At 42.2% G+C, this 20,849-nt stretch overlaps 1 protein-coding gene across 1 annotated transcript in view; it reads left to right on the top strand.

Moving 5' to 3' along the window:
• LOC121546572 (glycerophosphoinositol inositolphosphodiesterase GDPD2-like) overlaps window positions 1-14,666 on the top strand; it is a 29,785-nt gene extending 15,119 nt beyond the window's left edge. Inside the window, exons 3-15 of the mRNA XM_041857824.2 lie at window positions 1,382-1,485; window positions 1,626-1,719; window positions 1,800-1,859; window positions 2,041-2,139; window positions 2,342-2,435; window positions 2,776-2,921; window positions 11,822-11,904; window positions 12,073-12,232; window positions 12,409-12,612; window positions 12,718-12,866; window positions 13,382-13,529; window positions 13,776-13,858; window positions 14,401-14,666. Of these exons, the coding sequence (XP_041713758.2) occupies window positions 1,382-1,485; window positions 1,626-1,719; window positions 1,800-1,859; window positions 2,041-2,139; window positions 2,342-2,435; window positions 2,776-2,921; window positions 11,822-11,904; window positions 12,073-12,232; window positions 12,409-12,612; window positions 12,718-12,866; window positions 13,382-13,529; window positions 13,776-13,858; window positions 14,401-14,470 (1,494 nt within the window). The 3' untranslated portion in view covers window positions 14,471-14,666. The remainder of the gene's footprint in view (window positions 1-1,381; window positions 1,486-1,625; window positions 1,720-1,799; window positions 1,860-2,040; window positions 2,140-2,341; window positions 2,436-2,775; window positions 2,922-11,821; window positions 11,905-12,072; window positions 12,233-12,408; window positions 12,613-12,717; window positions 12,867-13,381; window positions 13,530-13,775; window positions 13,859-14,400) is intronic.
• The last annotated feature ends 6,183 nt before the right edge of the window (window positions 14,667-20,849 follow it).

Raw genomic sequence — 20,849 nt, 5'->3', positions numbered from 1 at the left:
ACCAAACTACAATACCTACCTACAATCTAAATACATGGTTTAAGCTTAACTCAACACCATATAAGAAGCCAAGCTTACCTTTCATAACGCAGCAACGATTAAACGTTGGGTAGCTAGCACAAAGATATTGTATTTAGCTACCACAGCCTGCTGGTAGTGTTGGCTGGCTAGCAATGGCTACTGTGTTGACTTTGTTTGAAAAACGGCGTCGCTGCGAACGAATGTAGCTGGCTAAAAGGATATTGTTTTTAGTTGCAACCGTTGCTAATAGCAACTCGCCAGCTAATCCAGGAGGTGAGTTAGCTAGCTAGCTTCGTGCTACATCCGGCACCGCCGAATACAAAAGTAACCTACAATAACTACACAACAGCTACCCACAACAGCCCACGATGCCTACCTATACTACTTAATAATATACAGCCCACGATGCCTACCTATAGTACCTAACTACAATCTAAATACATAGTTTAAGCCTTACTCGACAAAGCCCAAGCTATGTATAAAGCCAAACTGGCAGACTGCAATCAGTAGCCGAAATTAAGTACAGCAGCTACCAACCGCCTAACGTTAATGATAATGAGGTTAGAAAAACAGCTGAAGGTGGCAGCTAGCTGGCTCAATTACAGGTACTCTTAAGCGTGAAATAACATTGGAAACAGCTAACCACAGTTGCTAAAAGTTACCGGTAGCTACCCGCTAGCTAGCTAGCTTTGTTGGTCCAAGTAGTGGGTAGGCTAGCCTCGTGCTTCGCCGGAGTCCGCCGAATACAGTCCTTACCTACAATAATTACCTACAATAACCTTCAATAACTACCTGAGTAAACTACCTATAATACCTAACTACAATACCTACCTACAATCTAAATACATGGTTTAAGCTTTACTCAACACCATATAAGAAGCCAAGCTTACCTCCTGCTAGAGAAAACACAACCTCTCCCGTCAGCATCCCATAGTATTTATACTGATAACAAGTTCAAACAGGTGCCATTAATACAGGTAACGAGTGGAGGACAGAGGAGCCTCTTAAAGAATAAGTTACAGGTCTGCGAGAGCCAGAAATCTTGCTTGTTTGTAGGTGACCAGATACTTATTTTCCACCATAATTTGCAAAGAAATTCATAAAAAAATCCTACAATGTGATTTTCTGGAAAAAAAAATCTCAATTTGTCTGTCATAGTTGACGTGTACCTATGATGAAAATTACAGGCCTCTCTCATCTTTTTAAGTGGGAGAACTTGCACAATTGGTGGCTGACTAAATACTTTTTTCCCCCACTGTATGTAAGTATTAAGACCCTTTGCTATGAGACTCAAAATTTAGCTCAGGTGCATCCTGTTTCCATTGTTCATCCTTGAGATTCTTAACTCTCCTTGCTATAGTGTTCCTGCTGCTGGTTGTCAGTCGTTACCGCTGTGTCCCTGCTCACTCTGTTCTGGATGTACGTCTGTCTGATGGCTTTCAATGACCGCGAGGATCTCAACTGGTGAGCTTGGTCATACACTCTTGTGTTTGCACATACAGCTGCCGATACACACACACACACACACACACACACACACACACACACACACACACACACACGTTGACAGACTCTGTGATCTACCCTCTATTGTCCCCTACCAGGAAGGCCTTTTCCATTCTTAAACTGTGGGTGAACTGGTTCATGGTGCTGATCATTATCTCTGCTGTACTGACCATCTACTGCATCCTATTACTGGTGAGGGAGACAATTCATATCCCTATCAATGTATTTATGTAGTTTACATTCGCTGTGTTGTAATAACTGTTTAATTGCAGGTCTTTGCACTGGTCCAACTTGCCTTGAAAGAGCCTTTGGATTTATACTGTCTACATAAGGTATTAGGAACATGATGTATTCCTGGAATGTTTCCCTCTGCATGTGTTACAAGAAGTACCCAGCTATATTTACAGATCTGCATAAGATGAATGGTAATAGCATTGATGATTAACAATATTAACTAACTTAAGTATGATCTGTATTGACCGCATGTATTGTCTTGTGGTTTGCTCTGCACAGTTGTTCCTGTTTTTAGGTGTGGTCTTCGTCGCCCTGGGCACCACTGGAATAAGCTTACAGTGGGAAAAAGAGTGGCACACTGTTCTTCTGTCACTACAGGTATAGTAGGGCCAAAGTATTGCACCATGGAACCGTCTTTTAGGTGTGTGTGTGTATCTGTGTGTGTGTGTGTGTGTGTGTGTGTGTGTGTGTGCATGCGCGGCGCGGCGCGTTGATGAGAATGTTAGAGCTATAGTGAGATGTGTAGCAGGTTTGTGTGTTTTGGGTCAGAGCTTTAGCATGTGACATTGATCTCCCTCAGGCCACGGCTCCATTCCTACAGATGGGAGGGGTTGGAGCCCTGACCCTGGTAAGCTGCCTAGTGTTCCAGGGCTTCCATAGGGCCCGCAGAATAGGTTGGTGCGGATACTGAACACTTCCAATACAAATACACAAACACTCACCATGACATCAATAAAATGAGACATATTGTAGCCGACACACCCATATACAGGTGTATTACTTCAATATTGACAGAATAGAATTGAGTTCTGTGAAAACTGGGCGGTACTTAAGATCGTCTGCTAATTGACTAAAACGTAAATGTAATGTAAAATGAATGATTATACACACCAGCTGTATGAACTAATTCACTTGACTAAATGCAGCATCTTCTTTCCTTACCTTTCTGTATTCACAACAATAGTTAAAGTATGACTGTTTCATTTGTTAACCTGTGTCTATGTGTGCCCCCAGCCTCTAAGATCATCATCATGGTAGTATTTGCTGGCGTGTCAGTGGCAATCTTCTTCAGCCCCCTCCTCATCCAATCCCCTTGTCTGGTAGAGAAGAAACAGCTGCCCCCTAAACCTGCCCTCATTGGTCATCGCGGAGCACCAATGGTGAGGAAGTGCATACTGCTCAGTCTATTTCTCATACCCTACATTGGTTCTATGGCCTCAATATTAAAAGTCTAAGCTGGAAAACACTAAGTACCTAAAGGTGATTGGCTACCTTAGTCATACAGTGGATAAGGCTTAATTACATAGCTATAAGACCATCATCCAAAAATGGCTTATGTGTTACCCTTTTACTGTTGACATAAATTTCATAATCATCCTTATGATTCAGTAGGCAAATTGACAAATCATCATATAGTGTATATACAGTATAACCAAATGACTTTAGGATTAGTGTTAGTTTACATTGCACTGAGCACATATCCCTATTTCCATCACTTTCCATTGAACCAGAGGGCTTAAATTCAATGTTCCCTCTAAACTGCGTGCAGAAGAAATATGAGCCCGCACAGAGAAGCACGAGATTGAACTTCAGTCAACTTTCTACAGTTTTCCTTTTAGTTAACACTATCAACGTTTCGCTCTACTGTGGGAATTGTGATCGAATCAACCCAATATTAGCCACATTCAATTGTACTATACCGAAACAAAACGAACTATGCAAGATTTGGTATGCAAAACTAACTGTGCAAGAGATTTTCTTGTAGACAGACCACATTGGATTAGGATTCTGTTTCATTGACAGGCTTGACTCAGGCCCGTACACAGACCGGTGCGCCATAACCAATCAAAGCTGCAGTAGGCCTATATGCAAATAACCATTGCCATATATGGATCTGTGCCATTCAGTTTGAACTGGACTGTTGTTTACAAGCTGACTAGACCGGGCGCGCATGTTGATTTTGTCCACCCACACCAGACGCGATCAGGACACGCAGGTTGAAATATCAAGACGAACTCTGAACCAACTATATTAATTTGGGGACAGGTTGAAAAGAATTAAACATTTATGGCAATTTAGCTAGCTAGCTTGCTGTTGCTAGCTAATTTGTCCTGGGATATAAACATTGGGTTGTTATTTTACCTGAAATGCACAAGGTCCTCTACTCCGTCAATTAATCCACAGATAAAAGGGTAAACCGAGTTTGTTTCTAGTAATCTCTCCTCCTTCAGGCTTCTTCTTCTTCGATCAGGTTTAACGGCGGTTGGCATCCAATATGTATATATACAGTTGAAGTCGGAAGTTTACATACACCTTAGCCAAATTCATTTAAACTCAGTTTTTCACAATTCCTGACATTTAATCCTAGTAAAAACTCCCTGTCTTAGGTCAGTTAGGATCACCACTTTATTTTAAGAATGTGAAATGTCAGAATAATAGTAGAGAGAATGATTTATTTCAGCTTTTATTTCTTTCATCACATTCCCAGTGGGTCAGAAGTTTACATACACTCATTTGTATTTGGTAGCATTGCCTTTAAATTGTTTAACGTGGGTCAAACGTTTCGGGTAGCCTTCCACAAGCTTCCCACAATAAGTTGGGTGAATTTTGGCCCATTCCTCCTGACAGAGCTGGTGTAACTGAGTCAGGTTTGTAGGCCTCCTTGCTCGCACACGCCTTTTCAGTTCTGCCCACAAATTTTCTATAGGATTGAGGTCAGGGCTTTGTGATGGCCACTCCAATACCTTTACTTTGTTGTCCTTAAGCTTTTTTGCCACAACTTTGGAAGTATGCTTGGGGTCATTGTCCATTTGGAAGACCCATTTGCGACCAAGCTTTAACTTCCTGACTGATGTCTTGAGATGTTGCTTTAATGTGTCCACATAATTTTCCTTCCTCATGATGCCATCTATTTTGTGAAGTGCACCAGTCCCTCCTGCAGCAAAGCACCCCCACAGCATGATGCTGCCACCCCGTGCTTCACAGTTGGGATGGTGCTCTTCGGCTTGCAAGCCTACCTCTTTTTCCTCCAAACATAACGATGGTCATTATGGCCAAACAGTTCTATTTCTATTTCATCAGACGAGAGGACATTTCTCCAAAAAGTACGATCTTTGTCCCCATGTGCAGTTGCAAACCGTAGTCTGGCTTTTTTATGGCGGTTTTGGAGCAGTGGCTTCTTCCTTGCTGAGCGGCCTTTCAAGTTATGTCGATATAGGACTTGTTTTACTGTGGATATAGATACTTTTGTACCTGTTTCCTCCAGCATCTTCACAAGGTCCTTTGCTGTTGTTCTGGCATTGATTTGCACTTTTCGCACCAAAGTACATTCATCTCTAGGAGACAGAACGCGTCTCCTTCCTGAGCGGTATGACGGCTGCATGGTCCCATGGTGTTTATACTTGCGTACTATTGTTTGTACAGATGAATGTGGTACCTTCAGGCGTTTGGAAATTGCTCTCAAGGATGAACCAGACTTGTGGAGGTCTACAATTTTTTTTCTGAGGTCTTGGCTGATTTATTTTGATTTTCCCATGATGTCAAGCAAAGAGGCACTGAGTTTGAAGGTAGGCCTTGAAATACATCCATAGGTACACCTCCAGTTGACTCAAATGATGTCAATTAGCCTATCAGAAGCTTCTAAAGCATGACATAATTTTTCGGAATTTTCCAAGCTGTTTAAAGGCACAGTCAACTTAGTGTATGTAAACTTCTGACCCACTGGAATTGTGATACAGTGAATTACAAGTGAAATAATCTTTCTGTAAACAATTGTTGGAAAAATTACTTGTGTCATGCACAAAGTAGATGTCCTAACCGACTTGCCAAAACTATAGTTTGTTAAAAATAAATTTGTGGAGTGGTTGGAAAACGAGTTTTAATGACTCCAACCTAAGTATATGTAAACTTCCGACTTCAACTGTACATACACATACATATACACATACATACATATACATACATATCCTTTTTTAAATATATTTCCCTTTATTACTTTCCAACCCCACCACCCCTTCCCTAATTGGAGTAAACTAGTGAACAACAACGCTTAGGCCTCTTACTTCCAGCTTATACAAACTATATACATCTATATACATTTTACATCTATTTTGTTAGTTTTTACTGCAGAACTTCCTCTACCCTCAACCTCGCCGATCATTTTCATCCAATATGTTGCATTACCGCCACCTACTAGACTGGAGTACAACTCCTTTATATTATGCTTTAAAAATAAAAAATAAAAAATAAAATAAAGAAATACCCTACCATCTAACAAAACACTCACAAATTCAATTTTTTTTTATCATAAAATAAAATTAACACCACCCTACTCCACTATTTAAATATATTTATTCCTACTTATTACTACCTCATGCCCTCAACCTGAAAGGATGGGACATCCCTGCAGTACAATTGATAACTATTGTTATAAATGCTAAAAATCCAATCTTACTGAAACATATATCCCTTGTTGGCCTATCCCTCTATACTGGTACATATCTCCTACTCTCACCACTCCTCCCCCTTGACCCATCTTCCTCTACTTTCTTCACTGCCTCAGCATATGACAACTTCTGCACTACTCTTACCCTGGAAACCTCAACCTAACTCTCTCGAACATTTCTGATCCTCAGCCCCATGGGCACCCCTACAATTAGCACACACGACTACTTTCCCCAATGCTACACATTCCTTTGTCTCATGCCCTTCTGCACACTTCTCACACCTTGGAACCTCCCTCCTACACACTGCTGCCACATACCCATAAGTTTGACACCTGTAACAACGTAATGTATTCGGCACATAAACTCGTACAGGATAACTTATACAGTGGGGAGAACAAGTAATTGATACACTGCTGATTTTGCAGGTTTTCCTACTTACAAAGCATGTAGAGGTCTGTAATTTTTTATCATAGGTACACTTCAACTGTGAGAGACGGAATCTAAAACAAAAATCCAGAAAATCACATTGTATGATTTTTAAGTAATTAATTTGCATTTTATTGCATGACATAAGTATTTGATCACCTACCAACCAGTAAGAATTCCGGCTCTCACAGATCTGTTCGTTTTTCTTTAAGAAGCCCTCCTGTTCTCCACTCATTACCTGTATTAACGGCACCTGTTTGAACTCGTTACCTGTATAAAAGACACCTGTCCACACACTCAATCAAACAGACTCCAACCTCTCCACAATGGCCAAGACCAGAGAGATGTGTAAGGACATCAGGGATAAAACTGTAGACCTGCACAAGGCTGGGATGGGCTACAGGACAATAGGCAAGCAGCTTGGTGAAAAGGCAACAACTGTTGGCGCAATTGTTAGAAAATGGAAGAAGTTCAAGATGACGGTCAATCACCCTCGGTCTGGGGATCTCACCTCGTGGGGCATCAATGATCATGAGGAAGGTGAGGGATCAGCCCAGAACTACACGGCAGGACCTGGTCAATGACCTGAAGAGAGCTGGGACCACAGTCTCAAAGAAAACCATTAGTAACACACTACGCCGTCATGGATTAAAATCCTGCAGCGCACGCAAGGTCCCCCTGCTCAAGCCAGCGCATGTCCTGGCCCGTCTGAAGTTTGCCAATGACCATCTGGATGATCCAGAGGAGGAATGGGAGAAGTTCTTGTGGTCTGATGAGACAAAAATAGAGCTTTTTGGTCTAAACTCCACTCGCCGTGTTTGGAGGAAGAAGAAGGATGAGTACAACCCCAAGAACACCATCACAACCGTGAAGCATGGAGGTGGAAACATCATTCTTTGGGGATGCTTTTCTGCAAAGGGGACAGGACGACTACACCATATTGAGGGGAGGATGGATGGGGCCATGTATCGCGAGATCTTGGCCAACAACCTCTTTCCCTCAGTAAGAGCATTGAAGATGGGTCGTGGCTGGGTCTTCCAGCATGACAACGACCTGAAACACACAGCCAGGGCAACTAAGCAGTGGCTTCGTAAGAAGCATCTCAAGGTCCTGGAGTGGCCTAGCCAGTCTCCAGACCTGAACCCAATAGAGGGAGCTGAAAGTCCGTATTGCCCAGCGACAGCCCCGAAACCTGAAGGATCTGGAGAAGGTCTGTATGGAGGAGTGGGCCAAAATCCCTGCTGCAGTGTGTGCAAACCTGGTCAAGACCTACAGGAAACGTATGATCTCTGTAATTGCAAACAAAGGTTTCTGTACCAAATATTAAGTTCTGCTTTTCTGATGTATCAAATACTTATGTCATCCAATAAAATGCAAATGAATTACTTAAAAATCATACAATGTGATTTTCTGGATTTTTGTTTTAGATTCCGTCTCTCACAGTTGAAGTGTACCTATGATAAAAATTACAGACCTCTACATGCTTTGTAAGTAGGAAAACCTGCAAAATCGGCAGTGTATCAAATACTTGTTCTCCCCACTGTATATCCTAACTTCACTTTGTCGGGCAAAAACACAGACAATGACTCTTCTATTTCCCCACTCTCGCCACCCTGTTTGCGTCTCACTAAATGACGAGCATCAGAAACACTGGGAATCTTCCCCTTCAGTTGTTCAACTTTTACATTTACTGCTACCCCAGTAAACACTCCTTTCAATGGTTCCCTTTTCTTGAGAGCGAAACAATTAACATTTCTTGCCCCCATTCGTTTAACACAGAGCGCCTTCTCCCTCTGACCAGCAGAAACACAAACAATTATCACTAGACCACTTCTGGTTACCCACACCAATTCCACTGTACCCAACTCTGTTTTCACCCACCCTGAAACCACAAATGGATCAGCCAAAAGTCAAGGGTCCACTTTTTCCTAAAACTTCACTCCTACTGTCACATACTAATCTTTATCCTGACCCTCGTTGCAAGTCTCGGGCTCTGAGAACTTCACCACACCTACCACTTCCGATACTTCACCCTCATTCACTTCCATTTCTCCTCGTGTCTTTAGCTCACTCTGCTTACATTTTCTACCATTCTTCTTTAACAAACTTTCTCCCTTTTTTTAACCGATTCAAGCTCACAATCTTCCTCCCTCTCTTTCTTAGACCTCCTCTGCCTCTCTTTTCCCTCCATTCCTCCGTATTCCAGGTATACGTCTCCTTATGATAATACTGCACTTCTCCTGACATACATCTTGTTCTTGCTTTCTCAAGGTACGCCATTTACAAGGCTCTCCAACTGAATCTTTGTCTAAAATTACTTCCACCGTACTCCTGGTTCGCAACAGGGGACTCTGGCATTGCTGCCTATCTCTCAATTTTCTTATCTCGTTCTTGGCTACCCCGTTCGAAAAGTTCCTCCTTCAGGCTTCTTCTTCTTCTTTGAACTTTATATGTGCATTACCACCACCAACTGGCCTGGAGTGTGGACCTCAGTTTATCTTTCAATCCCCCACATGGGTATATGCTCCTAAACCAATGAGGAGATGGGAGAGGTGGGACTTGTAGCACATCAAGCGTCACAACTTGAATCAAGTTCTATTTTAGCGCCTGGCTACGCAGATGTTTGTTGACGCACGCGAGCGGTGTGGTGCAATGATTGAATAACATGTACAGTGGGGAAAAAAAGTATTTAGTCAGCCACCAATTGTGCAAGTTCTCCCACTTAAAAAGATGAGAGAGGCCTGTAATTTTCATCATAGGTACACGTCAACTATGACAGACAAAATGAGAAAAGAAATTCCAGAAAATCACATTGTAGGATATTTAATGAATTTATTTGCAAATTATGGTGGAAAATAAGTATTTGGTCAATAACAAAAGTTTCTCAATACTTTGTTTTATACCCTTTGTTGGCAATGACACAGGTCAAACGTTTTCCGTAAGTCTTCACAAGGTTTTCACACACTGTTGCTGGTATTTTGGCCCATTCCTCCATGCAGATCTCCTCTAGAGCAGTGATGTTTTGGGGCTGTTGCTGGGCAACACGGACTTTCAACTCCCTCCAAAGATTTTCTATGGGGTTGAGATCTGGAGACTGGCTAGGCCACTCCAGGACCTTGAAATGCTTCTTACGAAGCCACTCCTTCGTTGCCCGGGCGGTGTGTTTGGGATCATTGTCATGCTGAAAGACCCAGCCACGTTTCATCTTCAATGCCCTTGCTGATGGAAGGAGGTTTTCACTCAAAATCTCAAGATACATGGCCCCATTCATTCTTTCCTTTACACGGATCAGTCGTCCTGGTCCCTTTGCAGAAAAACAGCCCCAAAGCATGATGTTTCCACCCCCATGCGTCACAGTAGGTATGGTGTTCTTTGGATGCAACTCAGTATTCTTTGTCCTGCAAACACGACGAGTTGAGTTTTTACCAAAAAGTTATATTTTGGTTTCATCTGACCATATGACATTCTCCCAATCCTCTTCTGGATCATCCAAATGCACTCTAGCAAACTTCAGACGGGCCTGGACATGTACTGGCTTAAGCAGGGGTACACGTCTGGCACTGCAGGATTTGAGTCCCTGGCGGCGTAGTGTGTTACTGATGGTAGGCTTTGTTACTTTGGTTCCAGCTCTCTGCAGGTCATTCACTAGGTCCCCCCGTGTGGTTCTGGGATTTTTGCTCACCGTTCTTGTGATCATTTTGACCCCACGGGGTGAGATCTTTGCGTGGAGCCCCAGATCGAGGGAGATTATCAGTGGTCTTGTATGTCTTCCATTTCCTAATAATTGCTCCCACAGTTGATTTCTTCAAACCAAGCTGCTTACCTATTGCAGATTCACTCTTCCCAGCCTGGTGCAGGTCTACAATTTTGTTTCTGGTGTCCTTTGACAGCTCTTTGGTCTTGGCCATAGTGGAGTTTGGAGTGTGACTGTTTGAGGTTGTGGACAGGTGTCTTTTATACTGATAACAAGTTCAAACAGGTGCCATTAATACAGGTAACGAGTGGAGGACAGAGGAGCCTCTTAAAGAAGAAGTTACAGGTCTGTGAGAGCCAGAAATCTTGCTTGTTTGTAGGTGACCAAATACTTATTTTCCACCATAATTTGCAAATAAATTCATAAAAAATCCTACAATGTGATTTTCTGGAGAAAAAAAATCTCAATTTGTCTGTCATAGTTGACGTGTACCTATGATGAAAATTACAGGCCTCTCTCATCTATTTAATTTAAGTATGTGTATATTTATTTTGCAACGCACGCGACGGGAGCGGTGTGGTCAGCATATTGTTTAGCCTACAGTATGAGCGGTCGTGAGTAGATGCGCTTGTTTTGAGATCAAAGTGAGAGCTGCGTGTAGCCACATGTGCACATTTGGTCATATTCTTTGTTAGTTAGTGAGTTATTAGGCCAGTTATAGCTCAATTCTAGTCAACAATGGGGGAGTGGTTGCTTCCAACAAGAGCAAAACAATTGTGCATTTCTAGCCATCTTTGAAAAGCGAGTCAAAGGGTAAAGTTAAAGGGGAAGTGTTGTATTTTGAGACAGTCTTGAATAAGCTAAGTAGCCAATAGGCAGAGCGTTGCATAATTTGTCTGATTCTCTGTAATAATGGTAAGGGAATAATAATGATTTTTATTTTGTAAAATGGTTTCTTGCATCAAACACAACATATTCAGTCACCTCGTCTGAAGGACAAGTGGATAAACTGGTTAATGTCAAGCCCTGCATGTTTTTTTGTTCAAACGTTTCATGGAATGTAGGCATTGTACACAACACATTGGCTGCTACTGTAGGCTGAATGATAGAACAGCTATTTCCATGTTAAAATGTTATCTGATGTGTTTTTCTCAATTGTTTTTGATGGTAGGCCGCTCTGGTAGGCCAACATTATGATCAAATAGCCACAGTAGCCACTGTTAAAACTGTAACTTAAAGTGGGTACAACCACAGTGTTCACAGTAAAGAGCACCGGAAGTTGCACATAATTTGCATAACGTTCAAGTTTGCGTTCAGCAAATTTGCTCAGTGCTGCATTTTTTTTAGGGAATATTGTTCACGTGGCATGTTGCCCCCATTACATTGCTCCACTCTTCTCCACTATCGCCACCGTGGGCCCACTCAGTTTAGCTGTGTCATATGTGTATTTAGCACAGGAGTGTTTCTCACCCATCTGTCCTCTCTCTGTGTTCAGCTAACCCCAGAGAACACCCTGATGTCGTTCAGGAGGAGTGTTGGGTGCGACGTGATTGCCTTCGAGACGGACGTGCAGCTCAGGTACCCATGGGACATGGGCTGCTTCATGCATACATAGATGTTGCAGAGTTGTGAAGGATCAAACGTGCACTGCTGTTTTAAATTGTTTTCAGTTTAATAATAATAACATGTGGGATTTATATAGCGCTTTTCAAAGATGCAGTTTATTGACGTTTCTTTCTCCCCCAGTAAGGACAGAGTTCCTTACCTGATGCACGACCATGGCAGCCATTTCCTGAGGAGGACTACAGATGTTCTACAGAAGTTCCCTGGGAAAGACTTCAACCACAGCACAAACCTCACCTGGGAGGAGCTACAGGAATTAAATGCTGGTGATTGGTTCCTAAAGGTAAGGGTGATATCCAATTTCACAAGCCTCCCTTGTATGTTGTAGTTGGAAATAATTTCAGAAGGTTTACTTGAAAATTCCTTATATACTGTAGATCCTTTACATTTTTATTACAATTTGAACTATACCAACTCATTGACATAATGACATCCATACTATGGATGTCTCCCTTTCAGACAGATCCGTTCCGCTCAGTCTCCCAGCTCTCAGAGCAGGAGAAGAAGACAGCTGGGAACCAGAGTATTCCCTCCCTTCTGCAGCTGCTGGACCTAGCCAAGACTCATAACACCTCTGTCATCTTTGACCTCAAGAATGACGACAACAATGACACTATCGACACTGTGAACACCATCCTCAAATCTGGCATCCCCCAAGACCTGGTGAGTAGAATGTCTATCAGTATCACCACTTCATCATTCCTGTTCTGTGTAGTTAAAGTCTTATTACAGTTGTATGACAGTGTTTTCTGTTGTTTCTCTCTCTAGATCCTCTGGCTTCCCCCCAAACACAGGGTGGATGTGAGGGAGGTCGCACCAGGGTTCATACAGGTCTACAACAATGTGTATGATATGGATCTTGACAGAGGAGACCATCTGAATGTCAAATACAGTGCGTTGAGTGCCACAGAGTTCGGGTGAGTAGCCTACCTCAAAGCGCCCACGCTTTTCTCAGAGCTGTAGCCAAATAAACCTTAATTCCAGAACCACATTCTATGGTACCTGTGCTGACTGACTGCTGCAGGGCACATAGTAGTGTCATAATGAAAAGTGTTGATGTTGGTGTGCTGAGACAAAGAACTGGCGTTGTTGTAGATGGAGACACACACTGCCTCAGGGGAGAATGAGACTCAAATCATGTTTTCACCCAGGTGTGTTTTTTAATGGCTGAGAGCCCAGTAGTGAAACTTCCTCATGGGATGATAGTTTCTGTTGGTTTAGTGAAACGAACAGCTCCAAAGATAATGGGAAATGTTGTCTGAACAAACATGATGTGTGCTTTAATAGTATGACATCTTATGATTGATCACTCCTGTCTGTAGTCTTTGAGAAGTGTCATGTTTGCTGAAGTAGCTCTGCGTAAACTGAGCTCTTTCAACTAATCTTTGAATTACCTACTGAATTTGTGTTTTTGTGTGTTTCTGTGTGCCAGGGAGCTTCGGAGCAGGAATGTGTCGGTGAACCTGTGGGTGGTGAATGAACCATGGCTCTTCTCTCTGCTGTGGTGCTCGGGGGCCAGCTCTGTGACCACCAACGCCTGCTCCCTCCTAAAGGACATGTCCCAGCCTGACTGGACAATGGTGAGGGACTCACATCAAAGCCCTCTTCTTCACTCTTCCATAGGCACTCCCTCTTCAAAAGTCAACCCGATCACCCCACCCTGACATTGTAATTCTCACAAAGTCAATGTTGTGTTTGAACATTAGCTAGCATATATTATGATATCCATGTGTAGCATTGACCTTGACACTTATAAATGTGTTTTTAACCTTGTGCGCAATCTATGGGTCATATGAATGTACCTACTAGGTTTGTGTGTGTTTCAGAGACGTGATAGATACAGAATGATATGGATCACAGTGGACCTGGGGTCATTGCTCATAATGTTCGCACTGTTCATCTTACAGAGGTGAGTAGAGCACTACCATTGTTTGTAAAAGACAATGGAAACAATGTTTGTAATTTGATTACTTGATTTGTTTCACTTTACTCTTATTCTTTGGAAAAGGTGTTGTCCCAGTCATGCCACAGGTGGGTTTTGTTAGTAGACATTGCAATTGATCAATATAATCAATTTGGATAAATTCAAATTGATTGCCCTTTTTTTAGCAATGTTTACAGTAATTACGTACGGTACCAATTACTAAGATAATTGCTATATATGTATTTTATATTATGAATCTTTAAGATTGCTATAGTTAACTTTGATATGAGAATGATAAATAAGGATTATGTCATGCTCTCTTACCGTAATACATGTCATCCTTGTCTTGATGGTTTCAATCATTTAATCTGTAGTGTAGTGGTAGCATTAATGACATGCAAAGAAAACAACTGCTTTATTTGTTCTTACAATCACATAAACTAGGATACATGTACAAGGGCATCATATAAAGACAGTATACAGATGATGAAATGGAATAATGTTTTTGTGTCTGATTATCTCTGCAGGGAAAGAGAAGCAAAGAAAATTATTTTCCGCCTGGAATCAGAGAGAACTGTCCCCCTTCTTACCCTCTGAATAGTTGGAGTTAAGCCTGGAACAGAACAGCTTGGATCCAGAAATCCTCCCCCTTAATAATATACTATCTGAATGGTTAAGCCTTGAATCAGGAGGGAATTCGACTCATTTAAATTACAGTATTTAAAAATATGTGTGGATCACATACAGTACCAGTCAAAGGTTTGGACATACCTACTCATTCAATGGTTTTTCTTTATTTTTACTATTTTCTACATTGTAGAATAATAGTGAAGACATCAAAACTATGAAATAACACATATGGAATCATGTAGTAACCAAAAAAGTGTTAAACAAATGAAAATATATTTTAGATTTTAGATTCTTCAAAGTAGCCACCCTTTGCCTTGATGACAGCTTTGCACACTCTTGGCATTATCTCAACCAGCTTCACCTGGAATGCTTTTCCAACAGTCTTGAAGGAGTTCCCACAAATGCTGAGCACTTGTTGACTGCTTTTCCTTCACTCTGCGGTCCAACTCATCCCAAACCATCTCAATTGGGTTGAGGTTGTGTGATTGTGGAGGCCAGGTCATCTGATGCAGCACTCCATCACTCCATCACTCTCCTTCTTGGTCAAATAGCCCTTACTCAGCCTGGAGGTGTGTTGGGTCATTGTCCTGTTGAAAAACAAATGATAGTCCCACTAAGCGCAAACCAGATGGGATGGCGTATCGCTACAGAATGCTGTGGTAGCCATGCTGGTTAAGTGTCACCAGCAAAGCACCCCCACACCATCACACCTCCTCCTCCATGCTTCACGGTGGGAACCATACATGCAGAGATTATTCACCTACTCTGCGTCTCACAAAGACACGGCGGTTGGAACCAAAAATCTAAAATTTGGACTAACAGACCAAAGGACAGATTTCCACCTGTCTAATGTCCATTGCTTGTGTTTCTTGGCCTAAGCAAGTCTCTTCTTATTAGTAGTGGTTTCTTTGCAGCAATTCGACCACGAAGGCCCGATTCACGCAGTCTCCTCTGAATAGTTGATGTTGAGATGTGTCTGTTACTTGAACTCTGTGAAGCATTTATTTGGGCTGCAATTTCTGAGGCTGGTAACTCTAATGAACTTATCCTCTGCAGCAGAGGTAACTCTGGGTCTTCCTTTCCTGTGGCAGTCCTCAGGAGAGCCAGTTTCATCATAGCGCTTGATGGTTTTTGCAACTGCATTTGAAGAAACGTTCAAAGTTCTTGACATTTTCGGGATTGACTGACCTTCATGTCTTAAAGTAATTAAGGACTGTCGTTTCTCTTTGCTTATTTGAGCTGTTCTTGCCATAATATGGACTTGGTCTTTTACCAAATAGGGCTATCTTCTGTATTTCACCCCTACCTTGTCACAACACAACTGATTGGCTCAAATGCATTAAGAAGGAAATAAATTCCACAAATTAACTTTTAACAAGGCACACCTGTTAATTTAGATGCATTCCAGGTGACTACCTCATGAAGCTGGTTGAGAGAATGTGCAAAGCCGTCATCAAGGCAAAGGGTGGCTACTTTGAAGAATCTCAAATATAAAATATAGTTTGATTTAACACTTTTTTGGTTACTACATGATTACATATGTGTTTTTTAATAGTGTTGATGTCTTCAGTATTATTCTACAATGTAGAAAATAGTAAAAAATAAAGAAAAACCCTGGAATGAGTAGGTGTGTCCAAACTTTTGACTGGTACTGTATGTAAATAAGGTATTTCTGTTTTTTATTTGTAATAAATTTTCCAAAATTTCTAAAAACCTGTTTTTGCTTTGTCATTATGGGGTATTGTGTGTAGATGGAGGATTCTTTTTTTAAATCCATTTTTGAATAAGGCTGTAACGTAACCAAATGTGGAAAAGGGGAAGAGGTCTGAATACTTTCCGAATGCACTGTATGTACAATACAAAATGTATAATACCACCGTACAACTACCGTGTGCGTGTGTCTGTACCTGTGTGTGTGTGTGTGTGTCTCTTCAAAGTCCCCGCTGTTTCATAATATGAGTAGTTGTTTCCAACCTTTTCACTGGTACTGTACTTAAAGTACATTTTACTTGCCTAAAGACTCAAACTGAATTCTTCTGCTGCTCTGTTGTTCGCTACATACTTCAGTCTGAGACTGCCATAATTGAAGTCGTTTGAGGTGACGTCAAAATGAGGGGTGTTGTGCAAAACAAAGTAATCAGCAATTGGATAATCTCTAACCAATCAGTAGCAAAGCCAATGACTGATTTTCACACCTCCGCTTTACCCACGTGTGTTCTGGCTCTGGCCCAACCCTTCAGATTCTGGGACCAATCAGAACGGTTAGAAATCGTAATGGAGGTACTCGGGATCCAGACACATTGTAGAGATGAAACTAACGTCCGTGGGCGTGGCATAGCGTTTGGCCGGAGCAAGGAGTTTGGGTAGTCAGGCAAACATTTTACATTCATCATGAGAATTTATGAACAAAGGTGTAAATAGTATATTCCTATAGAAAATATGTTTGTGTAGCACTTTATTTGAAAAACAAAAAACAAAAACAGAACTGGTTCACTCTACACATAAAGTTGAATCTTATTTAGAAACTATTGGTGTTGCTGATAAATGTCAGCACTATTTCCAGTGCACTTAGGTTTACATTCTGAAGGGGAGATTTACCAAATGAACACAGATCATATCCAGATTTGACGTGTGTGTATGTGTTTCTGAAATAAACGTTTTATTTTTTTAAATTTTTTAATTTCACCTTTATTTAACCAGGTAAGCCAGTTGAGAACAGGTTCTCATTTACAACTGCGACCTGGCCAAGATAAAGCAAAGTAGTGCAATAAAAACAACACAGAGTTACATATGGGGTAAAAAAAAACATAAAGTCAGAAATACAACAGAAAATATATATACAGTGTGTGCAAATGTAGCAAGTTATGGAGGTAAGGCAATAAATAGGCTATAGTGCAGAATAATTACAATAGTTTTAACACTGGAATGCTAGATGTGCAAGAGATTATGTGCAAATAGAGATACTGGGGTGCAAAAGAGCAAAATAAATAACAATATAGGGATGAGGTAGTTGGGTGGGCTAATTTCAGATGGGCTGTGTACAGGTGCAGTGATCGGTAAGGTGCTCTGACAACTGATGCTTAAAGTTATTGAGGGAGATAAGAGTCTCCAGCTTCAGAGATTTTTGCAATTCGTTCCAGTCATTGGCAGCAGAGAACTGGAAGGAATGGCGGCCAAAGGAGGTGTTGGCTTTGGGAATGACCAGAGAGATATACCTGCTGGAGCGCAGACTACGGGTGGGTGCTGCTATGGTGACCAATGAGCTAAGATAAGGCGGGGATTTGCCTAGCAGTGATTTATAGATGGCCTGGAGCCAGTGGGTTTGACGACGAACATGTAGTGAGGACCAGCCAACAAGAGCGTACAGGTCACAGTGGTGGGTAGTGTATGGGGCTTTGGAGACAAAACGGATGGCACTGTGATAGACTACATCCAATTTGCTGAGTAGAGTGTTGGAGGCTATTTTGTAAATGACATCGCCGAAGTCAAGGATCGGTAGGATAGTCAGTTTTACGAGGGCATGTTTGGCAGCATGAGTGAAGGAGGCTTTGTTGCGAAATAGGAAGCCGATTCTAGATTTAACTTTGGATTGGAGATTCTTTATGTGAGTCTGGAAGTTGAGTTTACAGTCTAACCAGACACCTAGATATTTGTAGTTGTCCACATACTCTAGGTCAGACCCGTCGAGAGTGGTGATTCTAGTCGGGTGGGCGGGTGCTAGCAGCGTTCGATTGAAAAGCATGCATTTAGTTTTACTAGTGTTTAAGAGCAGTTGAAGGCTACTGAAGGATTGTTGTATGGCATTGAAGCTCGTTTGGAGGTTTGTTAACACAGTGTCCAATGAAGGGCCAGATGTATACAAAATGGTGTCGTCTGCGTAGAGGTGGATCTGAGAGTCACCAGCAGCAAGAGCGACATCATTGATATATACGGAGAAAAGTGTCGGCCCAAGAATTGAACCCTGTGGCACCCCCATAGAGACTGCCATAGGTCCAGACAACAGGCCCTCCGATTTGACACACTGAACTCTATCTGAGAAGTAGTTGGTGAACCAGGCGAGGCAGTCATTTGAGAAACCAAGGCTATTTAGTCTGCCAATAAGAATGCGGTGGTTGACAGAGTCGAAAGCCTTGGCCAGGTCGATGAAGACGGCTGCACAGTACTGTCTATTATCAATCGCGGTTATAATATCGTTTAGGACCTTGAGCGTGGCTGAAGTGCACCCGTGACCAGCTCGGAAACCGGATTGCATAGCGGAGAAGGTACGGTGGTATTCGAAATGGTCGATGATCTGTTTGTTAACTTGGCTTTCGAATACTTTCGAAAGGCAGGGCAGGATGGATATAGGTCTGTAGCAGTTTGGATCTAGAGTGTCACCCCCTTTGAAGAGGGGGATGACCGCGACAGCTTTCCAATCTCTGGGGATCTCAGACGTTATGAAAGAGAGGTTGAACAGACTAGTAATAGGGATTGCGACAATTTCGGCGGCTAGTTTTAGAAAGAAAGGGTCCAGATTGTCTAGCCCAGCTGATTTGTAGGGGTCCAGATTTTGCAGCGCTTTCAAAACATCAGCTGTCTGAATTTGTGTGAAGGAGAAGCGGGGGGGGCATGGGCAAGTTGCAGCAGAGGGTGCAGAGTTGGTGGCCGGGTTAGTGGTAGCCAGATGGAAAGCATGGCCAGCTGTAGCAAAATGCTTGTTGAAATTCTCGATTATTGTAGATTTATCGGTGGTGATAGTGTTTCCTAGCCTCAGTGCAGTGGGCAGCTGGGAGGAAGTGCTCTTATTCTCCATGGACTTTACAGTGTCCCAAAACTTTTTGGAGTTAGTGCTACAGGATGCAAATTTCTGTTTGAAAAAGTTAGCCTTTGCTTTCCTGACTGCTTGTGTATATTGGTTCCTAACTTCCCTGAAAAGTTGCATATCGCGGGGGCTATTTGATGCTAATGCTGTACGCCACAGGATGTTTTTGTGCTGGTCAAGGGCAGTCAAGTCTGAGGAGAACCAGGGGCTATATCGGTTCTTAGTTCTGTATTTTTGAATGGGGCATGTTTATTTAAGATTGAGAGGAAATTACTTTTAAGGAACAACCAGGCATCCTCTACTGACGGAATGAGATCTATATCCATCCAGGATACCTGGGCCAGGTCAATTAGGAAGGCCTCCTCGCTAAAGTGTTTTAGGGAGCGTTTGACAGTGATGAGGGGTGGTCGTTTGACCGCGGACCCGTTACGGACGCAGGCAATAAGGCAGTGATCGCTGAGATCCTGGTTGAAGACAGCTGAGGTGTATTTAGAGGGTATGTTAGTCAGGATGATATCTATGAGGGTACCCATGTTTACGGATTTAGGGTTGTACCTGGTAGGTTCGTTGATAATTTGCGTGAGGTTGAGGGCATCTAGCTTGGATTGTAGGATGGCTGGGGTATTAAGCATATCCCAATTTAGGTCACCAAGCAGTACAAACTCTGAGGATAAATGGGGGGCAATCAATTCACATATGGTGTCCAGGGCACAGCTGGGGGCTGAGGGGGTCTGTAGCAAGCGGCAACAGTGAGAGACTTATTTCTGGAAAGGTGGATTTTTAGAAGTAGAAGCTCAAACTGTTTGGGCACAGACCTGGATAGTATGATGGAGCTCTGCAGGCTATCTCTACAGTAGATTGCAACTCCACCCCCTTTGGCAGTTCTATCTAGACGGAAAATGTTATAGTTGGGGATGGAAATTTCAGAATTTTTGGTGGCCTTCCTGAGCCAGGATTCAGACACTGCTAGAACATCAGGGTTGGCAGAGTGTGCTAACGCAGTGAATAACTCAAACTTATGATGAGTTATGTGTCTGTGAATTCTCCGCATAAATAAAAAAAATGCAGTAACACCTTGTAATGTGTTAAATTGCTACAGGTGCTTCTCCTTGGCAATATGAAAGTCTCTTCTACAACCACTAGATGGCAGGTGTAACCAAATTTGAGTGAGATGGTCAAATTTGAAGTGTCAAACTTGAATATTTTTGGTTGGCTATTTGAAAAAGTATGAAAAATACGTTAAGGGAATAGTTTTTCGACGATATTGTAGCGAATTTGGGGGTTAGCTCCAACCGGGACTCAAACCCGAATCCACCGACTGGAACGCAAATACCTTAACCGTTTTGCCAAGAGAGACGAACTTTTTGATGAGGTCGCTAGGTGTTGTGGAAACGTCGCTACAATATTGGTGGTGGTAATGATGATGACGATGGAGACGATGATGATGAAGATGATAATTATGATTGAAGTCTAGCAAAAATATCCCCTAAAAACCCAAAAATATGTTTTCATTACGAATTTTCTGTCTATAGACCACCATCCACA

The sequence above is a fragment of the Coregonus clupeaformis genome, chromosome 3, assembly GCF_020615455.1.
Source record: "Coregonus clupeaformis isolate EN_2021a chromosome 3, ASM2061545v1, whole genome shotgun sequence".
NCBI lineage: Eukaryota > Metazoa > Chordata > Actinopteri > Salmoniformes > Salmonidae > Coregonus > Coregonus clupeaformis.
This window is presented reverse-complemented; position numbering and strand designations above follow the sequence as displayed.